Here is a 19,088-nt window from a genome sequence, read left to right as displayed (position 1 = left end):
ATGGAGTAGTAATATTGAACAAAATGTGGTATTTGCTGTTGAAAATTAATCTCAGTAAGACTCAAGCTGTGAAAATATCCTATTTTGAACTGTGTATTTTAATAAAACAAATTTCAACATACCTCATTAGACATAAATTCCTTAAAACTTTAAACATCACTGTATAACTAAATTGAAATGGAATGTTTAAATACAAAATAAGTAATTCAACATCTCATAAAACAACTTTTTTATTAAGTATTAATTTCATGACAGATATAAACATCAATGTACAACTAAATTGAAATTAAATATTTAAGTATGAAACAAGCAATTCAACATCTCATTAAACATCTTTGTATTAAGCATTAATCTCATGAAAAATGTAAACATCAATGTGCAACTAAATTAAAATTAAAGATAAAATTAAAGAAAGTTGTTTAATGAAATGTATATATGTGTGTATATATATAATTTTCATATATATAATATATACATTTCATGAAACAACTTTTATTGTTATAAACTGTTAATAAAGGTTGTTTCATAAAATGTGTATATATATATATATATATATATATATATATATATATATATATATATATATATATATATATATACATATAAACAGTTTATAACAATAAAAGTTTATAAAAATAAATTTCATGAAACAACCTTTATTAACAGTTTATAACAATAAAAGTTGTTTCATGAAATGTATATATTATATATATGAAAATTATATATTATATATATATATATATATATATATATATATATATATATATATATATATATATATATATATATTATTTTTATATATTATTTTTTATATCTTATGCGGAAGTTATATGGGTGTCACTGCCCTGCTACATAAATCTGTTTTTTATCTGAAATTGCATCATGTATTGTTTTATATATTGTTTATTATAAGTAAATAAAGGCTTTTTTATGAAACAATATATATATATATATATATATATATATATAAGTTCATGTCACTTAAAACATTAATTTCTCTTTACCGCAACAGTGAATCTCTCTACCGCAACAGGCCTTAAATTGTTGCGGTGTATGAGAAGGCTGTTGCGGAGTATGAGGGACCTTAACCTTCTTTGATCTCTGTGGGGCCACCATGATGCCTGGCTAAACTTTTGCTAGCTTTTTGTATTTAGACTTTAAAAACCTTAAAAATTCCCAAAACACAATAACATTTTCATTTTTTTAAACATTAAAAACTAGCTGTTTCGGTAATGAGAAACAAAAAGTTGTGTATGCTCGCTGACAACCAAGTTTTTAACATTTATCTGGAGAGGTATAAAATTAGGTGCTTACCTGGTAGCCATCTTGGGTGTCATACTAAAAGGTGTCCCCCCTCTCAAAATGGCTGTTTTTTTTTCTGTTCCTTGTGGTCTTAAATGGTGCTTGAAAATTGTTGCGGAGGCTGAGAACATTGGTTCTGACCAAAGTTATTTTTCTAAATATTTTCTTTTCTTTTACCAATGAATTCCAAGTAATACATTTTTATTGACTGTAACAATTTACTTTATGAGATACATTTAAGTTTTTTATTATTTATTTATTTTAAATATTAAAATTGTGTAATTGAAGAGCCGAGATTCAGCAATGGACGCGTTGCGGTACTGAGAATTTCACACTAAATTATAAAAAATACATAATTTAAAATATCACAATGTCTACTTTTAATCACTTCCAATATAGCCTTTGATGAGATGTTTATAAACCAGTGTTTCCCAAATTGATAGCATTTACCTGTTCATCACACTCCTTAATGCCACCTCATTAGTCTGATTTCGTGAGAATCACCCTAATACGTAGCCAAAATAGTAACGTTATTAAGTATTTCAATTGTTATTAAGCCCCATCTCTCATTTCCCACACTTAATGCGCGCTCCCGCTGCGCACGCGCCCCCCTCCCATGCGCGTCACCTCTGCGTGCCTGCGCGCGCCGCCTCCTCCTCCTCCCTCCTTGAAGCTCCTGCCCCCCGCGCGCCTCATTTGCGCCATTTTGTGGGAGAGCGGTGGTGATTGGGTTTCTGCGCGCCGTACTGGAGCCAATCAGAGGGACACCGGACAACAGAGACACGGTAAAGAGCGCGCGGCTCCCGGGCGGCGGAGCTGACAGCGGGGATTGGTTTATCAGTGACCAACCAAATGAGTAAATGTGCTAAATACTGAGATCAGCCCGGCGCTGCGAGAGCAGGGCGGCCGGCGGCTCGGAGACACTAACGCGGCTAAAATGGAGGGTTTAGCGCTGGAGCTCCAGCAGCCCGCAGACAAAGGAGCTTAGCTAGCCTAGCTTAGCCTGGCGAGCTGCCTGCCTGTCTAGCCCGGGCTGCAGCCCGCTTACTGCGGCGGGCCGGGGGGCGAGTGCGCCCCTGCGCGTTATTAGCTAACCTAGCTTAACTAGATATTCAGTCGGTCTGAGAGGGAAAAATATAAAAAATAAGATACAAAAACTACAAAAAATCTCTCACTTCACCCAGCTAACGGACCTGTTTAGTGTGCTGTCTGAAATTAGCATGGTTAGCTCAAGTAGCTTCAAAAACAACAGCCTGTTTAGCTAGCTAAGCTAACTCTAGCTAACATAAACATGACCTAACCTCAGAGCACAGCTAACAAATAACTTAGATAGGTTAGTTAACTGCCTGACCTTAACATGTACTTTACCTTTAAATGTAATTAAAAAACGTTACCTTTTATAATTTGTTCATATCTAACCCTAGCTTGTTTTTGAACTCTGAAATTGAGCTGCAAATCTAAACTGAAACCAAGCACTATGAAAGAAATGGTTTTACCTATTGAGAATACTGCTAGCTAAGTTACCTTTAAAAGGTAAGGTAAATGTTAAGGTTAGCCAGCTAGCTATCCTAATTACAAGCTGTGTTTTAAGGTTATATCATGTTTGTGTTATTCTGTAAGTCTGAATCCCTCCAGAGGCTCTATATTAAAATGATAGCAGGCGTCCCACCTCTCCTGTGAATTCAATGATTATCACAAATACTAAAAAAACAGTTGCTCAGTGAGGCTCACAAATCATATAGCTAAAAGATCCTGCAAATTATGACATTTTATACCAGGTCCTTTTGGGAACAATAAAGCAAGAGCATCCTAATTGGTCTGTCTTTGTGCTCACTAGACTTAGCAGTAGGGGTGGGCAATATTATATCGTATACAATATATCGTGACACAGAAATATCGTGATATTAAAAATCCATATTGTGATAATAGAGATGTTCTGTCTTAAAAGTAGTCTATTTACTGTGAAGCTTTAGGTTTATTTATTGTATAATTGTTTTAGTTTGTAGTTTATATGCATGCACTAAATATTCTGCAATATTATTTGCTGCATTATATTATTTTATGCTATGTTATTTATTTTGCCACATTATGATTATGCTGTTATACTATTATACTATATTTCTGAAATTAATTAATTATTTTTCTGTTTTCCTATATCGCCAAGTATATCGTTATCGCAAAAATACCCTGAAATATCGTGATATTATTTTAGAGCCATATCGCCCACCCCTATACTAGACAGATATAATCTGGCTCTAGTAGATATATAATGGGAAATGAGAAATGAATGTGAATTTTTATTTAGCTAAAAACAACAAAAAAGTGGTACTTTGATGTGCTAATAAGGTGTAGGTGATATGGCACAATATTTCAGGGTATAATATCGTTCACGATATTCAACATTTTTGGCGATATTATCACGTACGATACGATATGGCACACCCCTACTGCTAAGTATACTGAGCACAAAGATCGAGCAATCGGGATGCTCTTGCAATATTGTTCTCAAGAAGTACTATACTATACAAGGTCCTATTTTGCAGAATGTTGTAGTTATATTATTTGCGAGCCCAAACAGAGCCTCAGTGTTTGTGAGAATCATGGACTTGCAAACAAACAAACTAGGGTAGGATAGCTGGCTAAACTTTAACATTTTACCTGGTAAAGTACATTTTATAATTTGTTATAATTGATTTGCTGCCAGTTTATTGAGCTCTTGCAGCTTCATTCAACAGTGGTAGCTACAAGTCCCAATTCAGTTTTTACTTTATAGGTCTCATGTAAAACGTTTTACTAATGAAAACTTAATTTTTTATGAAGCCCATAAGTCCCCATGACTTAATTCTTGTTCCCATGCCTTAAGTTGTGGGCATGCATTAAGATCTTGTTCCCACTATATTTATTAAGTCACAATATTACTGTGTCATGATATATTGTGTATGTTATGCAGCATACCCATAAAGACTCACAGTAAACAATAGACTGTTTTCAAAGCAGAACGCTTCTGTTACCCTACTGTGGATATTTCTTAAAGTCACAATGTTACTAGCACGATGTATTGTGTATGATATGCTATGACACACCCCTACTACAGATTAACAAAGCCATTCTGATTAATGTGATTATCTTTTAATGTGATTTTGACTAGTCATTTGTGGGGTTAATTTTCTAATTAGCATCTGAAAAATAAATTTGCCAATTCATGCAATGCACATTTTACCACTAAAAGGTAGGGATGCACTGATGTAGGAATTCTGGGCTAATGCCAATATCTAATATTACATACTTACATATCTTCCTAAACTGATATACACATTTTACACTCACAAAGAGACTAGACACCCCAGTATAACTTCTTATATAATAAATGAAACAATTATATACCTTGCATTTTAGCTTTCAATCTTTCAAACTCCATACAAACAATATAATGAAAGGTTTCTCCTGTAAAATACTGATGTAATTCTGATGTCATTGTGCATCCCTAGTAAAAGCTTAGCTAAACTAGTTAGAATGTGATGTCATTTGAAGTCATTTTGGGCTGAAAGCTGGTCATAGACCAGCCATTTCCAGATAAGATTGGTCACCCCTGATAAAAAAAATACAGCTCTCAAATTGCATTTGTACTCGTTTATTGCCGTTTTATTGATATAATATACATATTTACATCTATTATTTAGTTATAATGGATATATGCTAAAAAAAAAAAAAAAAAAATGCGTTCTCTCTCTAGGCTGGTAAAATTTGGGAGTAAAATGGAGCAGTACAACTCCACGACAGGTGGGGAGCAGATAGTAGTCCAGTCAGCTAATGGGCAAGTCCAACAGCAGGTAAGCTCTTTTTGAGGTTGTTTATGGTCTTTGTGTGATGTTTTTTTTTTTGTTTAACAGGACAGAAGCTGTGAATTTGTCTTGTATGAACTCTTTATTTTAAAGATGTTTATATTCCTGTGTGCATTTTTGACCTAGAAAGGAATTGGTTTGAGTGGTGTTAATATTTTGCATGATACATTTTTGCTTAATCCTGTAGCACACCTTTTCCCCAACTAATATATTTACAACCAGAGTTTTGCTCACAATCACGGACATCCCAACCCGCAAAAACTCAGTATATTGAGGTAGCATCAAGCCACATATATTTATTATTGTAATTTCTAGCTATGTTTATTAATATGTAAACAGCTGTGAAAGTAGCATATGCAATTGTACCATATTATTATACTATATTAAATTATTTTTCTGCTTATAGATTTATATATATATATATATATATATATATATATATATATATATATATATATATATATATATATATATATATATATATATATATATATTTATTTATTTATTATGTTCTATTCTATTATAGTCCTTTGGCCTCACTCATTGTGTATGACAGCAATAGAGGAGCACATCTAGCAGCTAATATACAGCTCTGAAAAAGAGAGTCCACTTCAGTTTCTGAATCAGTTTCTCTGATTTTGCTATTTATAGGTATATTATATATATTTGGTGGAATAACCCTGGTTTTTAATCACAGTTTTCATGCATCCTGGCATGTTCTCCTCCACCAGTCTTACACACTGCTTTTGGATAACGTTTATAAAGTTTGATGGCTTGTGATCATCCATCTTCCTCTTGATTATATTCCAGAGGTTTTCACTTTGGTAAAATCAAAGAAACACATCGTTTTAAGTGGTCTCTTATTTTTTGCTGGATATAAGGTATTCACAGGAGAGGTGGGATGTCTGCAATCACTTTAATGTAGAGCCACTAGCAGAATTCAGACTGAGCCATTTCACCTGGAAAAACAGGTTTACAAATGTCACTGTGCCAAGTTACAACTGCAACACTGTTGAAAACAGCTACAAGTGGTATTTATGAGGAGTTAATTAGCAGTTATATGGTTATATGGGCTTATTCACAGGCACAGGGCACAGTTACAGCTGTACAGCTGCAGACCGAAGCGCCTGTCGCTACAGCGGCGGGTCAGCAAGTGCAGACCCTCCAGGTAGTTGTGAGAACTCTGAGATTTTTCCAGTCTTATTCTGTCGCATGCAGCTTGTGTCTGTGGTGCTGTGCGTGAGCTGACCAGCATGCATTGCTTCAGTTTGAAAATGGGCCAGGGTGGAGTTTCCAAATCAATGTGACTTTGTAAAGTGCTATATTTTACTGTATATCATACATTAGATTCAGCACTTTTGGAAATTCCACCCTGGATCTGTTCATTGGGTCATGTATTTTATGATTTGTATTTAATTATTTTGTCATTTATTTGGCTTTTTATTATGGGTCTTTTAGTATATTATATCAGAGTAGCTGTGTTCCAAAGCCAAGGCTGCAGTCAAGAAAGATTTGATTTTTCCTCTGCTATGTTGTTGAAGGCTGCCGAAGCCCTGAGAGAGGACCATTGCCCTTGCTCTCTCTGGGTGATAGATGGTGCTCTCTCCCCTCTTCACTCCAAAGGGTGATGTCGATCAGCACAAGGCGTCTGTGAGCTGATGTAAGCGCTTTATTCTGAGTGGCTGTAATGCTACTGGGCAATGCTACATCAGCAGAAGCTGTAAAAGAGGTGGTGGTTGACTTCACTTGTATCAGAGGAGGCATGTGCTAGTCTTAACCCTTGTGGTGTTGGGACATCACTAGTGATGGGTGGAGTCTTAATGGTGGGTTGGGTAATTGGCCTTGTAAATTGGGGTGATTTTAAGGGCCCAAATGATGTAATGTTTCGTCTAGGGTTTTTCATCAGCATCAGTATCTCTTAGCACGCTTAGTATTAGTTAACGTCACTTAGTATTGGTACTCCCACTTCACAAACTGTTTTTTTTCCCAGCTGACAGATATGAGCTTTATAGGACTAGGATAGTAACTTTATCTGCTTTTGGTTTATTTTTAAATTTTAAGACACTTTAATTTAATGTAGTACCACTAGAAATGCTGCCTTATAGCTAGGTCTGTCACGATAATTACATTATCGATTTATCGTACAATAAATGGACATGACCTCAGTAATATTTGATAATCGTTATATCTATTGTGTTTAACTTCTACGGGCCTATTATGGCAGTAGGTGAAGGGGAACTAAGTGTATATTTCCCGAACTGTATGTCAGTGACATTTAATTGTCCTAAAATGACAATAATATCGTTTATCGCAACATTTTCTAGGACAATGTATCGCCCACTAAAAATTGGCATTGTGACATGTCTACTTGCAGCACCAATATCTCCTTTTTATCCCTTGCATACCCACAATGTTATGGGGGAGAAAAAAGAAATACAGCACTATGAGCATTGGGAAAAAAATTGAAAATGTATCTTTTTAAGCTTTTTGAATTGTTGAAAATTATTCAATTATTATTATTATTATTATTATTATTCATTGAAGAAAAAAAATGTCTTTTGTGTCACAGTGTCTCCACATTTGCATGTGGTGTCACCACAAATCCTTGTTTAACTGTGACCAATGAGCTACTGAAAAAGAGTCTTCATAAGAGAATCCTACCTCAAATTCAGCCTAGGCTTTGGAACACAGCAGGTTCACAAAGGCAGTCTTCGAGAGTCCTCTATTTTCATTGTTGAGCCTTTATTTTTTTATGTTTTCATACATTGCATGCTGCTTCATCTGCAACATGAGCGGTTTCATGCCTTGTGTGGTCGTATGTAAACTGTGGAAGAGCACGAGTGAATTGTATGTGCCCATGATCCCACAGTGAATTTGCATTGTACAGATTTCTAATGCATCGTGTTCAGCATGTTCTTCTAATATTGACGTGTTTGACTCATACATGTGATCAGTGCAGCCTTTCGCTCAGTCAACATTATCAGCCCAGTCCACTTCATCGCTTATGATGCTTGCTTATAGCTAGAGAGAGCAATTCTTTTATTGCTTTATTATAAAATAAGTGGATCAGTATTATTGCATTTTCAGTTCCCGGGCATGGATTAAACCTATTCATAGACTGTATTTTCCTTTCACCAGAAAGTCAAAATTAAAAAAAAAAAAACCTGTGCAGTCCAAGACTAGGCTTAATCTATGTCTGTGAAACTGCTCCATAGTTTTTTGACTTGTTTAAGATTTTAGCTGTGGATTGGTCTGATAACCTCTGTTTAAAACTGATGCTCAGTATGTATTTAACTGGCTGTCAGCAGCCTGAAGCTAAAGCTGCATGCAGATACCATCTGTCGCTGCTGGTGATTTTTTTTTTTTTCTTCTTCTTTTTATTTTTATTACGAGTTTAGCACCAAACTAACTGTGAATGGCTTTCTTCCTTTGTGTGTAGGTCCAAGGGCAGCCCCTGATGGTGCAGGTCAGTGGAGGTCAGCTCATCACCTCCACTGGGCAGCCCATTATGGTGCAGGCCATGTCTGGAGGCCAGGGCCAGACCATTATGCAAGTGCCCGTCTCTGGAGCTCAGGGCCTGCAGCAGGTATGAATTCACACAGGGTTGTGTATCGTTAGTTTGAACATATGATAAAATTTTTATGTCTTAAAGACGTGACGGTTGTCCTGTAAATGAAATGTAAGCAGAAATATTGAGCAAATTAACTTTTCATATACAGCTCTAGAAACATTTGAAACACCTCAGTTGTCTGAATCAGTTTCTTTGGTTTTGCTTTTTATAGGTATATATTTGAGTAAAATTAACATTATTATTTTATTCTATAAACTGCAGACAAGATTTATCCCAAATTCCAAATCGAAATGTTGTCATTTAGAGCATTTATTTGCAGAAAAAGAAAAATGGCCAAAATAATAAAGGTACAGTGCTTTTAGACCTCAAATAATGATAAAAAACCAAGTTCATATTCATAAGAGTTCTTAAGAGTTCAGAAATCAATATTTGGTGAAATACTCCTCCACCAGTCTTACACACTGCTTTTGGAAAAATTCAAGCAGTTCAGCTTGGTTTGATTATGTTCCAGAGGTTTTTAATTAGGTCAAATCATCAAATTTTGCTATTAAAATGAGGATAATACAAGAATTTTCACCAGAAGGGACCAATCATGTCAGGATCATAATGATGTATTCAAAAAACAAGCATGATGTGTTTGATTTATTTGATATTTTAAGTTGGACAATATGACTGGTTGCTTTTGTGCATATTGCAGTGAGCTTTAAATAATGGGATTTTTCGTTCAGCGCTTGTTGGACTTCAAGAATACTACACTACAGATGCAATAATCTAGTTTAGTCACATCTTTTTATTAATATAGTGTTTTTGTCCTGTTTGTTCTGCCTTCAGATCCAGTTGGTGCAGCCTGGACAGATCCAGCTGCAGGGGGGTCAGACACTGCAGTTGCAGGGACAGCAAGGCCAGGCTCAGCAGATCATCATCCAGCAGCCCCAGACTGCTATCACTGCCGGACAGAACCAGGTAAGTGCACAATTGCAAAATGATGGGAATGGCACGCTAGGGATTGGCATGCAGTTTCTTGATCAGGCAAGCACACCCCACACTTAAACCAGTGAGAGTCCATAAGCGAGACTCGTAGTGTGATTTTTACACTGGAATTGTTGGACCAGAGTCCGAACCAAGGGTTGTATGTTTTTTTTCCATGCATACAAATTGGACCATGGCTCAGTTAATTCAAACTGACACTACCTCTTCTGGTCAGACCCAGGTCCAATCCCATATTACCCCTTAGCCCTACCACTGAGTACCCTTTTTGTTTTTCTTCATAACAAGCATAAAATGCAAATTGCAAGTACAGACAGCAAGATGAATGCAGTATAAATACAGTATTGATTTGTTGGCATTTCAAGTTGCTGCAGCCAAAGACTGAAAATATAAAAAAATGATAATTATATTTCCAAGTCAGCTTTTAAGAAATCTATCACAGAAATTTGATTGTGAAATGTTGTCACAGGCCTGATGATTTTCTGATGTTTCCGTCGTTGTCTATATTACTTTAAGTCTTTTTGTCTCTTGCCAGGCTGCCATTGTAAATAAGAAACAGTTCTTAATGGTTTGCATGATTAAATAAAAAATAAATAACAAATAAATAGAGGCTGCAGCATTCCATAAAACAGAAAAATAAAATAAAAGCTAATTGCTGCACCAACTGCCCACTTTTTGAAGACATGGAATGCTCAAAGGTTAGCTATTTAGTTAACCAGCATGTTATATATCTGTATCGTTTTTTTAAAAAGTGGTCACAATTCTTACGTATTTCATCCCTTCTCCTCGTAACTCTGTTCCAAGAGGAAGGATACACCAAACAAAATGGTGTAGCGGTACAAACGAGAAATAGGATTGAGCCCAAGTTTCACAACTGCTATTTTGATTTAAACCAAACTGAAATACCGGACCAAACGAGGTAGATGGGTAGATAAAAGCACCTCAAGGTGTCCCAACACCTTTCCAGTCAAATGCCATAACTGTCTGTGCTTGGGAGCAATAGTATCAGCAATAGTACATCACCGAACAGTTATCTGAGATCCCTTAGCCACCAGGAATGTCCCCTCATGACCTGGAAATATAGAAAATTTATTTTCCTTAAGCGTTTACAGTCAGGCATCCCTTGCTGTGGTAATCCAAGATCCCCACAGGTTTATTAGTGATTGCGCATCCATGTTGCAACCACATAGCAACAACCTGGATTCTATTGGGAGTGCTTAGCAACACCAGGCAAGCAACCATTCGGGACAACCCCTTTTTTTCCTCCTCTTTATGCTTTTGTCATAATTATGATTATGATGTCAATCCCAAGTATAGAGTCTGTTTACCTACCTGATAACTTCTTTTGCTTGATGATAATGATAAAATGTTTTCTTTGTATGTGTGTGATTGACAGGGCCAACAGATCACAGTACAAGGTCAGCAGGTTGCTCAGACTGCCGAAGGTCAGACTATTGTGTACCAGCCTGTAAATGCAGATGGCACCGTCCTACAGCAAGGTATGCGTACAGAAACACAGACCACACCATTTGTCCTAAAAAAATGCATCTACTGTATTTTACCATAAGTGTGAATAACTGTGCAGACTACCATTTAACTGCGCTAGCAGTTAACCACTAATGCTAATGCTCCTTAGTGCTGGAGAAATTCGGGATTCTAAGCTTACTGTAAATAAACAGAAGCACTTTACTCACCCAAATTAACAGTTTTAGGAGAGAAATCTGTGTAGATTAACATCCAGTGCTCATTTTATTTTTTAAAAGAAAGTCCAGAAAATATAAGCTCATAAAAGCTCACTGATGGTGCGCCTTATTATTCGGTTTGCCTTATAGTGCGAAAAATATGATAAATGCATTATGCATCCATCAGTTTTACTCTAATGTCAAATAGTTGATCAGTTTTGTTTTTGTGCTTTTCACTCCACCTCCACAGGCATGATCACTATCCCAGCAGGCACTCTCACTGGCACTCAGATCGTTCAGGCAGCAGGGGGCGCCAACACCTCCACTACCAACAGCGGCCAGGGAACAGTCACGGTCACGCTGCCCATGTCTGGAAACGTGGTCAACACTGGAGGGATGGTCATGGTAAGGGCTCCAAACGAGTTATATAAGCTTGAGTGCACCTCTTTATCAGCAACTGCAGGTGGGGGTGGTGCGCTGCGCTGCGCTGGGCTGTGCTGGGCTGTGCTGACTTCCTGTTTCTATTGTGTCGTACATTAGACCTAAAAACTCAGCCTCCTGTAATAATCTGTAATAAACTAATGCTTCTGGTATTCGGGTTAATGTTTCATTTCTTAATGAAGTACGTTGTTCCTGATTTCAGGAAATCTGTGACGAAAATCTCATATTTTACAGGAATTTGATTGATGTTAGTGTGAAAAATCACGGACTAGGCCTGTCACGATAACCAAGATCAAATTATGGCTCTAATAATTGCTCTTTAAAGAATAACCAAATAAACCAAGTAAAATTAAGCTAAAAGCCTCACTTAAATAAATGGAATTATCAATATATCCCATGTTAAGATGGAATCTATTGAGGTCAGCAAGATTATTGGAGTTTATGACAGTTTATTGTATGATAAATTAATAGCCTAATCATCGTGACAGCCCTGTGGCCAGCCCTCACTACATTTTATTTTATTCATTTTTTTTGCATGTTTCTAGACTAACTGTATTCATTTCAAATTAGAGAAAATATGGCAAGCCTCTCCTAACAAATTATGCACACAGCTGCTCTGTGGGTGTCCTTGCCACAAGGTGGTGCTTTCTCTCTCTCTCACAGTGACCTTGCCAAAATTCTATGTAAACCGTGTTAGCTGGTACTGGATTGAATTAATATGGTTCTGGCCCATTTGTGCTCATGTTTCAGATGGTCCCTGGAGGAGGCACCGTACCCACCATCCAGCGCATCCCTCTGCCTGGGGCTGAGATGCTGGAGGAGGAGCCGCTGTACGTCAATGCTAAACAGTACCACCGCATCCTGAAGAGACGGCAAGCCCGCGCCAAGCTGGAGGCTGAGGGCAAGATCCCCAAAGAGAGGAGGGTACGTAGTGGCCAGTCTGCATTGGAATATTTAATATAGGTGCAGATCTAATAACACCATATTCTACAATCAGTTTTTTTTTTTTACTTTTTTACCAGCTTTGACTAGGAAGTCAGGGTTTTGAAATATAAATATAACTCAAGTCAAAACTCGAGTCAAGAAACCGGTTTGTGGTTTTAGAATTGGCTAGTTTTCCAGTTCTGTTCTTTTTCTTGGAGTATTAGTGTCAGAATAAATCACTTCCATGTACAGAACTCTCATTTAAATATATAAAAAAAATACAGCCTGGAATTTTAGAGACCATTATTTGTATTATACAGCTCTGGAAAAAATAAGAGACCTCTTAAAATGATGAGTTTTTCTGATTTTACCTAATTGAAAACCTCTGGAATTTAATCAAGAGGAAGATGGATGATCACAAGCCATCAAACCAAACTGAACTGCTTGAAAGCAGTGTGTAAGACTAGTGGAGGAGAACATGCTAAGGTGCATGAAAACTGTGATTAAAAAAAACAGGGTTTTCCACCAAATATTGATTTCTGAACTCTTAAAACTTTATAAATATGAACTTGTTTTCTTTGCATTATTTGAGGTCTGAAAGCTTTGCATCTTTTTTGTTATTTCATCCATTTCTCATTTTCTGCAAATAAATGCTCTAAATAACAATATTTTTATTTGGAATTTGGGAAAAATGTTGCCTGTAGTTTACAGAATAAAACATAAATGTTAATTTTACTCAAATGTAAAGCTATAAATAGCAAGTTAAATTTAGAAGCTTTGAAAATTGCTTTGCACATTTTTTAATAGATTTTTTTTCTGTGTGTCCTGATTTCCTCAGAAATACCTGCACGAGTCCCGGCACAGGCACGCCATGCAGAGGAAGCGCGGAGACGGCGGCCGCTTCTTCTCACCAAAAGAAAAAGAGGAGATGCTTCTAGCCGGGCAGGTGAGGCTGCAGGAGCTTGGCAGAATCAAACAGGAGGACTTGCACAGGGCCGCCACAGTCATTGGCTCTCACTGGCTGCCTGAGCACACCCCGCCCCTTGCTTAGCTCGCCGCTGCCACGCCCCTCGCTTAGATGCTGTCCTCTGCTCTCGCTGGCTGCTGAGCATGCGTCTTCTCTCGCTCATGCTCTCATTGGCATCTCAGTGGCATCTCATCATTGGCAATGCTGTCCCCATCACCTGCCTCCTTGATTGGCTGAATCATTGCTTTATCATTGCTAAGCTCTTTTTCACGGCTGACTTATGGTGTTTTTCCAGACATGCTGTGAGCTCGTGCTTTGTCAGCATTTTAACACTTGGACAGTTTGACCGCAAGCCAAAGATTATGAGGCAAAGACTGCAGTGGCTTGCTCTGCTGGAACAGGACTCTCTTTATTCTCTAGTTTTGTGAGAAATATATTGTGAAGTATAATAGGGCTGGACTATATGGTTAAAAGGAATAAAAAGCATATGAATACATCACATAAAAGATACAGAAAGCTGCCAAGAATGCAGAATCCCACAATATATGTCTATACTTAAAAACTTCTGAAATCTGAAATTCACACTGGCATTCACCCTGTAATTAATGCATAAGAGATGCTGTACATAATGTGAATTTAAATATCAGAGCTGTGTTGTGTTTAAAAATCCTCCCCTTTAATGAAGCATTTTCTGTTGAGATAAATATTGATAGTGAATTATTATCCAGCCCTAATCTATACTCAGAACTCCCGGGTCTAATGAAATCACAAGAAATATAAAACAGATGCAAGTAAGATCTGTCCGCATTGCTTTTGAACAAAAATGAACTGTTCAGTTTTCAGGGTTTTGACTTGGCATGAAAAAAATGTATCACATGGAAATTTAACTGCTTACTAAGCATTAAGATACTGTGCATTAAGGCTGTCTGGCCATGTTGTTGCATTAATTTTTTTAAGGAGACGGGTTTATTTTAATGTCAGGAATTAGGCAGCACAGAGAACAGAGAATCTGTTGCTTGCAGTGTCTGAACGCTCCCTCATACCTCCCCCTCACTCCTCTCCATGCTGCATGCATCTGTGTTGCACTTTTTCACTTGTATTTGTTCTTTGCTGTTTCGTTGTTTTCTTGCTTTTGCAATGCTGACGTTCTGCTGCATGTTTGTCATGTGATTGTGATTTTTATATTTTCATGAATAAACGACACGATCAACAGTCAAACAGCCCCTCAAGAGTTTATTTGAGAAAAGAAATACACGGACTATAACAGAAGTTTTGAAAAACTTTACACTATATGGAAAAAATATTGTCATTAGAGCTAAAATGTCGATTATAATTTGCTGACTTGAAATTTCAGTGTTGACTAAATAAAACTAATTAAAATATATTACTTTATTTATAGGAATTACTTTTATTTTTTTATTTATAACAGAACATATACATACAAAATACAGGGGACAGAAATGCAATGGGAGAGGGATATTAGGCTCACTCATAGTTTAAACTCAGTTTGGTCTGCGTCTCTAAAAGTGCTCAAACACAACAGATTACATATTTACACACTAAATATCAGTACTTTCCACATTTAAGTGGCATTTAAATCCTATGTTTAGCTGTTTCTTTTATTTTATAGTGATAGAGGGCATGGCAGAATTAATGATGTTAGTTCTATGGTCACTATGCTTTCATTAGGACACCTTAGTAGTTCATTGTTTCTTCTGAAATTGAAGGTGTTAAAGAGTTTATCCTCTGAAGTCATGACCTCTCACACTCCCTAACTCATTCTAAAAGTACTGCTTTGACCACCATTCATTTCACAGACAGCTGGGGTTCATTATACACCTCTTCATGCAGTGTTTATCAGCTCCAGGGAGTCCTATTCTATTCCATTAGCAATAATTCCCTGTAGGGCTAGTTAAGCTGTGTCATCAGGAATAGCTGCAACTAGAAGTTGCTGATTGCGTTCATTATGAAAAGGGGTGGGGTTTCCACGAAAATGGGCAATAGTGGACATTATATTGTATTTTTATTATTTATTTATCTTTGCTTTGTTGCTATCTATAGTAACCATCCTTTTTCTTAAATATTCATACATTTATCTTTATTATACACTGACCTCAACCATATCCATGTAAATCGTATGCATCAGCCGTGCTTGCTCACCGTGATGACACACGCATGAATAGTGATCAATTCTCTGAAACAGTGAGTGACCAAGTGACCAATAAGCAAATCTAGGCTAAACTCTTCTGTTAATTATTATTAGACTGTGTAATTTGTTGTTGGGTATTTTTTTTTTGTTTAGGTGTGCTTTCACACATCACTTATTCTGTAAATGAGTGTGTTCACATATCCTAGTTCATGTTAACTGGTAAAGAAATGCCTACTCTTTTTAATAAAATGTGCAGAAGTTTGTGTGAGAGAGACAGAGAGAGTGAGTTATGAGATAGGGAGTGAGCATGTGTAATCATTGATCCACCCACTTACTCACCCACCCCTCCTCCCTTCTTTTCTGTAGGTGGTGCCGGAGGACAATCAGGGCGGAGAGGAGACAGTGGCCCAGATGATTCGTGTTTCGTAGCAGCAGGTTGAAGAACGACCTTCACCTTCTCCTCTTCACTTTCCTCCTGAATAACTCCTGAAGAAGCCCCTTGGAAATACAACCAGCCCCCAAAAATGGAGAAAAAATAAATACAGTGCATATTGTGAAACCAGCACTTAGGCCCTGTTCACACTACACGACTTTAGGCCTGATTCGACTGTATTTAGAGGCTTCCATTAAAACAACACTTTGTTGTTTGCTCGTTTTTTTCGGTGTGTAAACTGGTTAAAAAGAAAGGTATGATCCGAGTGAACAGTAAATATCTAGCAGGTTGAAAATCTGCACCTGTGGGCGACTCTAAATTCGGTACTGTGAAAAGTGTTGCAACTGGACGACTTGCTAGAGCACGGGGTGAGGAGAAAGCCGAGTCTTCATCCATTATTTTTTTTTGTACTTATTCATATTCTTTTGTTTTATTTCAGCGTGCTTTCGCTGTAAATCAGCACACAGACAATGTTGTATTGTATACATCTGGAATATGGTAGCACCTTAGTGCTTAGTGTTTTTGCATATGTTTTTGGCTACGTTCACACAGCAGGCAAGTGAAAGTGTCGCAAATAAATATATTTATTAAAGGCTGTTTACGCAATCTTTTAAAGGTGACCCATATGTGACATTTGCTTAAGCAGTTCATGTTTCTAAACTGAGTGCATGCTCAAAATTACAGCGCTTCAAGTGAAGTTTCGGTTTCATCTTTTTACAGAATCTCAGCAGCTATACAGCATTTTATCTCACTGTGAAAAATGGACTCAGAAAAATTACTCAGCCACGGACATTAATTTGATTTGGTTTGTGTCCTTGGTTTCTTTTAAGCTGTTTATTTTCCATTCTCACTGCATTCGGCCATTTTTTATGTTAAAAAACACAGTGATTGTGATACTAGCCTTCTAATTCACACTGCCACATAAGTGACGTCTGTCACGGATTTGTGCCACATTTACCTGCTGTGTGAACGCTGCCTTTGCCGTGTGTTCCTCTTGGTGAGAGACTCTTGTGTAATCCATGATTCTGTGTCGCCGATTACAACATTACAAGTTGACGACTCTGAAACTCGTGTAGTGTGAACCTGACATTACTTAATGCAGCTCCAGCCCAGTGTCTTTTGCCTCCTCTTTGCACGTTCAGCCATAAGTGAGGGCCTGGATTTAATCCTGGTTTTAACCAGTGCCAGTAGTGACAAGCAAAAAGGAGCATCATTACATTACCTTCAGAGATTAGCCAATAATTCGGTTTGTACAAAAGCTAAACTACAAGGCTAACGGGAAAACACAGGCTTGGATATCTGTGATATGTTCTTCAGAACTGACCATAGAACAAATGTACTGGGGTTAGTTGTTAGTGTATAAAGATTATTTTAAGTTACTCAGATTCATAATTTTGTCTCCTGCTTGTTTTTTTGTCATGTGGCGCTTTTGCATATGAACCAGAAAAAAAATGTTTTAAAAAGTAAGATGGGTAGTGAGGGTAGCGAGTCATGTGACCCAGTTAGTGCAAAACTGTGTTGTTGTTTTTTTCTTGTTGCATAATAACCCAAAGTGTATTGGTATATTGTGTGATCTGTGTAGTTGGTGTTTTTTTTTTTTGTTTTTCTTCAGTGAAAGAATGTGTTGAAAAGGGGAATGAAGAGGGGTGGGTTAAAGCATGGAATTTTGCAATTCATCCCCCTGTTCTCCAAGTGGGGGCTTCTTTCTGCCTCTGGCCCACAGCCTTGTACATTTATTGCTTGTAACATGAACACTTTTTTACATTCAAATTTTGATAATCTTAATGGAATTTGTAATTTAGATGAATTAGAGGAAAGTTGTCATACCGCAAAATCTACCATTGTTCTCTGTCGCCGATGGTCTTTTTGCACTACACGTCTTCCCATCTTATTTGAAACAGCCATTTTTTAATCCCTCTCCCCTAATTCTGCCCTGGCAGGTAAATGTAGATACTTTTTTTGAGGAATTACGTTAGACGTTGAAGTCTTTGAACATGCTGTATTTTGATTAAATTGTGTCCGGTCAGTGGCAAACATCCACATTTCGTGTGATCGTGCTTCCCCCCCCCCCCCCCCTCTCCCTGTCTAATCCGTGTGAGCGCTTGTAGTACTGTTTGAGGCTGTAAATGATCTTAATTCTGTGAAGTTGAGGTCTGTCCTGTAATCCTCTTAGCTCCGTGGAGTGAAAGCAGAGATTTTAGAGCCCTAATGTGCTGCCAGTTTCTTCATATTAGTTTCTGTTGCTCTACTGCATTCCTGCTCTGTGTTAGGAATATGTTTGTTTCAGTGCCTTTTGAGACCAAAGGCATTGTGTGAATGGTAACTTTACACCAAACTTCGGTTACAAGTCTAAGGCAGGGTTTGTAGGGCCGTGAAAAACCTGGAAAAGTCATTTGAAAAGAACAAGTTCTAGGCCTGAATACGTTTTGGAAACATACAAAAATACCCAGACAGTTTTGGTAAATGGTTATGGAAATTTGCAATTCACAAATGTGACTGAGATTTATCGACTGAGAAAAGCTATTTTAAGCTAACCAATACCTCAGCTTAGAGTTAATTCAGTAATTTAGCTTTACACAATGGAGCTCTCAGGATCTGACACCACGCACATTTTATTATTTTGAAGATTGTGTTAACATTGTTAATTTTTTTTTATATATATATAATTTTAGTTTTAGTTGATTTTTGGTTTTATTCTCCATGTCTGCACTGATGTTTTCCAAATATCAAATTTTTAATTTATTTGTGACATACATAGTAATACACAGTATGATCTGCAGTGAAGTGCTT

The 19,088-nt window shown here is 37.1% G+C and overlaps 1 protein-coding gene and 1 long non-coding RNA gene across 6 annotated transcripts in view; one reads left to right on the top strand and one right to left on the bottom strand.

The window, feature by feature from the left end:
* The window catches only part of LOC125806120 (uncharacterized), a 288,259-nt gene that overhangs the window by 213,240 nt on the left and 55,931 nt on the right, over positions 1 to 19,088 (bottom strand). The window lies entirely within an intron of this gene.
* nfyal (nuclear transcription factor Y, alpha, like) lies at positions 1,956 to 18,338 on the top strand. Of its 5 annotated transcripts, XM_049485951.1 has the most exons (10): positions 1,956 to 2,087; positions 5,036 to 5,132; positions 6,229 to 6,315; positions 8,584 to 8,730; positions 9,547 to 9,678; positions 11,099 to 11,201; positions 11,635 to 11,789; positions 12,576 to 12,749; positions 13,588 to 13,695; positions 16,232 to 18,338. In XM_049485951.1, the coding sequence occupies exons 2-10, from the start codon at positions 5,058 to 5,060 to the stop codon at positions 16,292 to 16,294; spliced, it is 1,044 nt and encodes a 347-aa protein (XP_049341908.1). In that variant the 5' UTR covers positions 1,956 to 2,087; positions 5,036 to 5,057; the 3' UTR covers positions 16,295 to 18,338. The 5 variants fall into 5 exon arrangements, with proteins under 5 accessions (XP_049341908.1, XP_049341906.1, XP_049341909.1 ...); XM_049485949.1 differs by lacking the exon at positions 16,232 to 18,338 and having other exon boundaries at positions 13,588 to 14,934; XM_049485950.1 differs by lacking the exons at positions 1,956 to 2,087; positions 16,232 to 18,338 and adding an exon at positions 2,136 to 2,158 and having other exon boundaries at positions 13,588 to 14,934.

Source organism: Astyanax mexicanus, chromosome 12 (assembly GCF_023375975.1).
Source record: "Astyanax mexicanus isolate ESR-SI-001 chromosome 12, AstMex3_surface, whole genome shotgun sequence".
NCBI lineage: Eukaryota > Metazoa > Chordata > Actinopteri > Characiformes > Acestrorhamphidae > Astyanax > Astyanax mexicanus.
The sequence above is the reverse complement of the archived record's forward strand: the minus strand, read 5'-3'. Positions and strand labels throughout refer to the sequence as shown.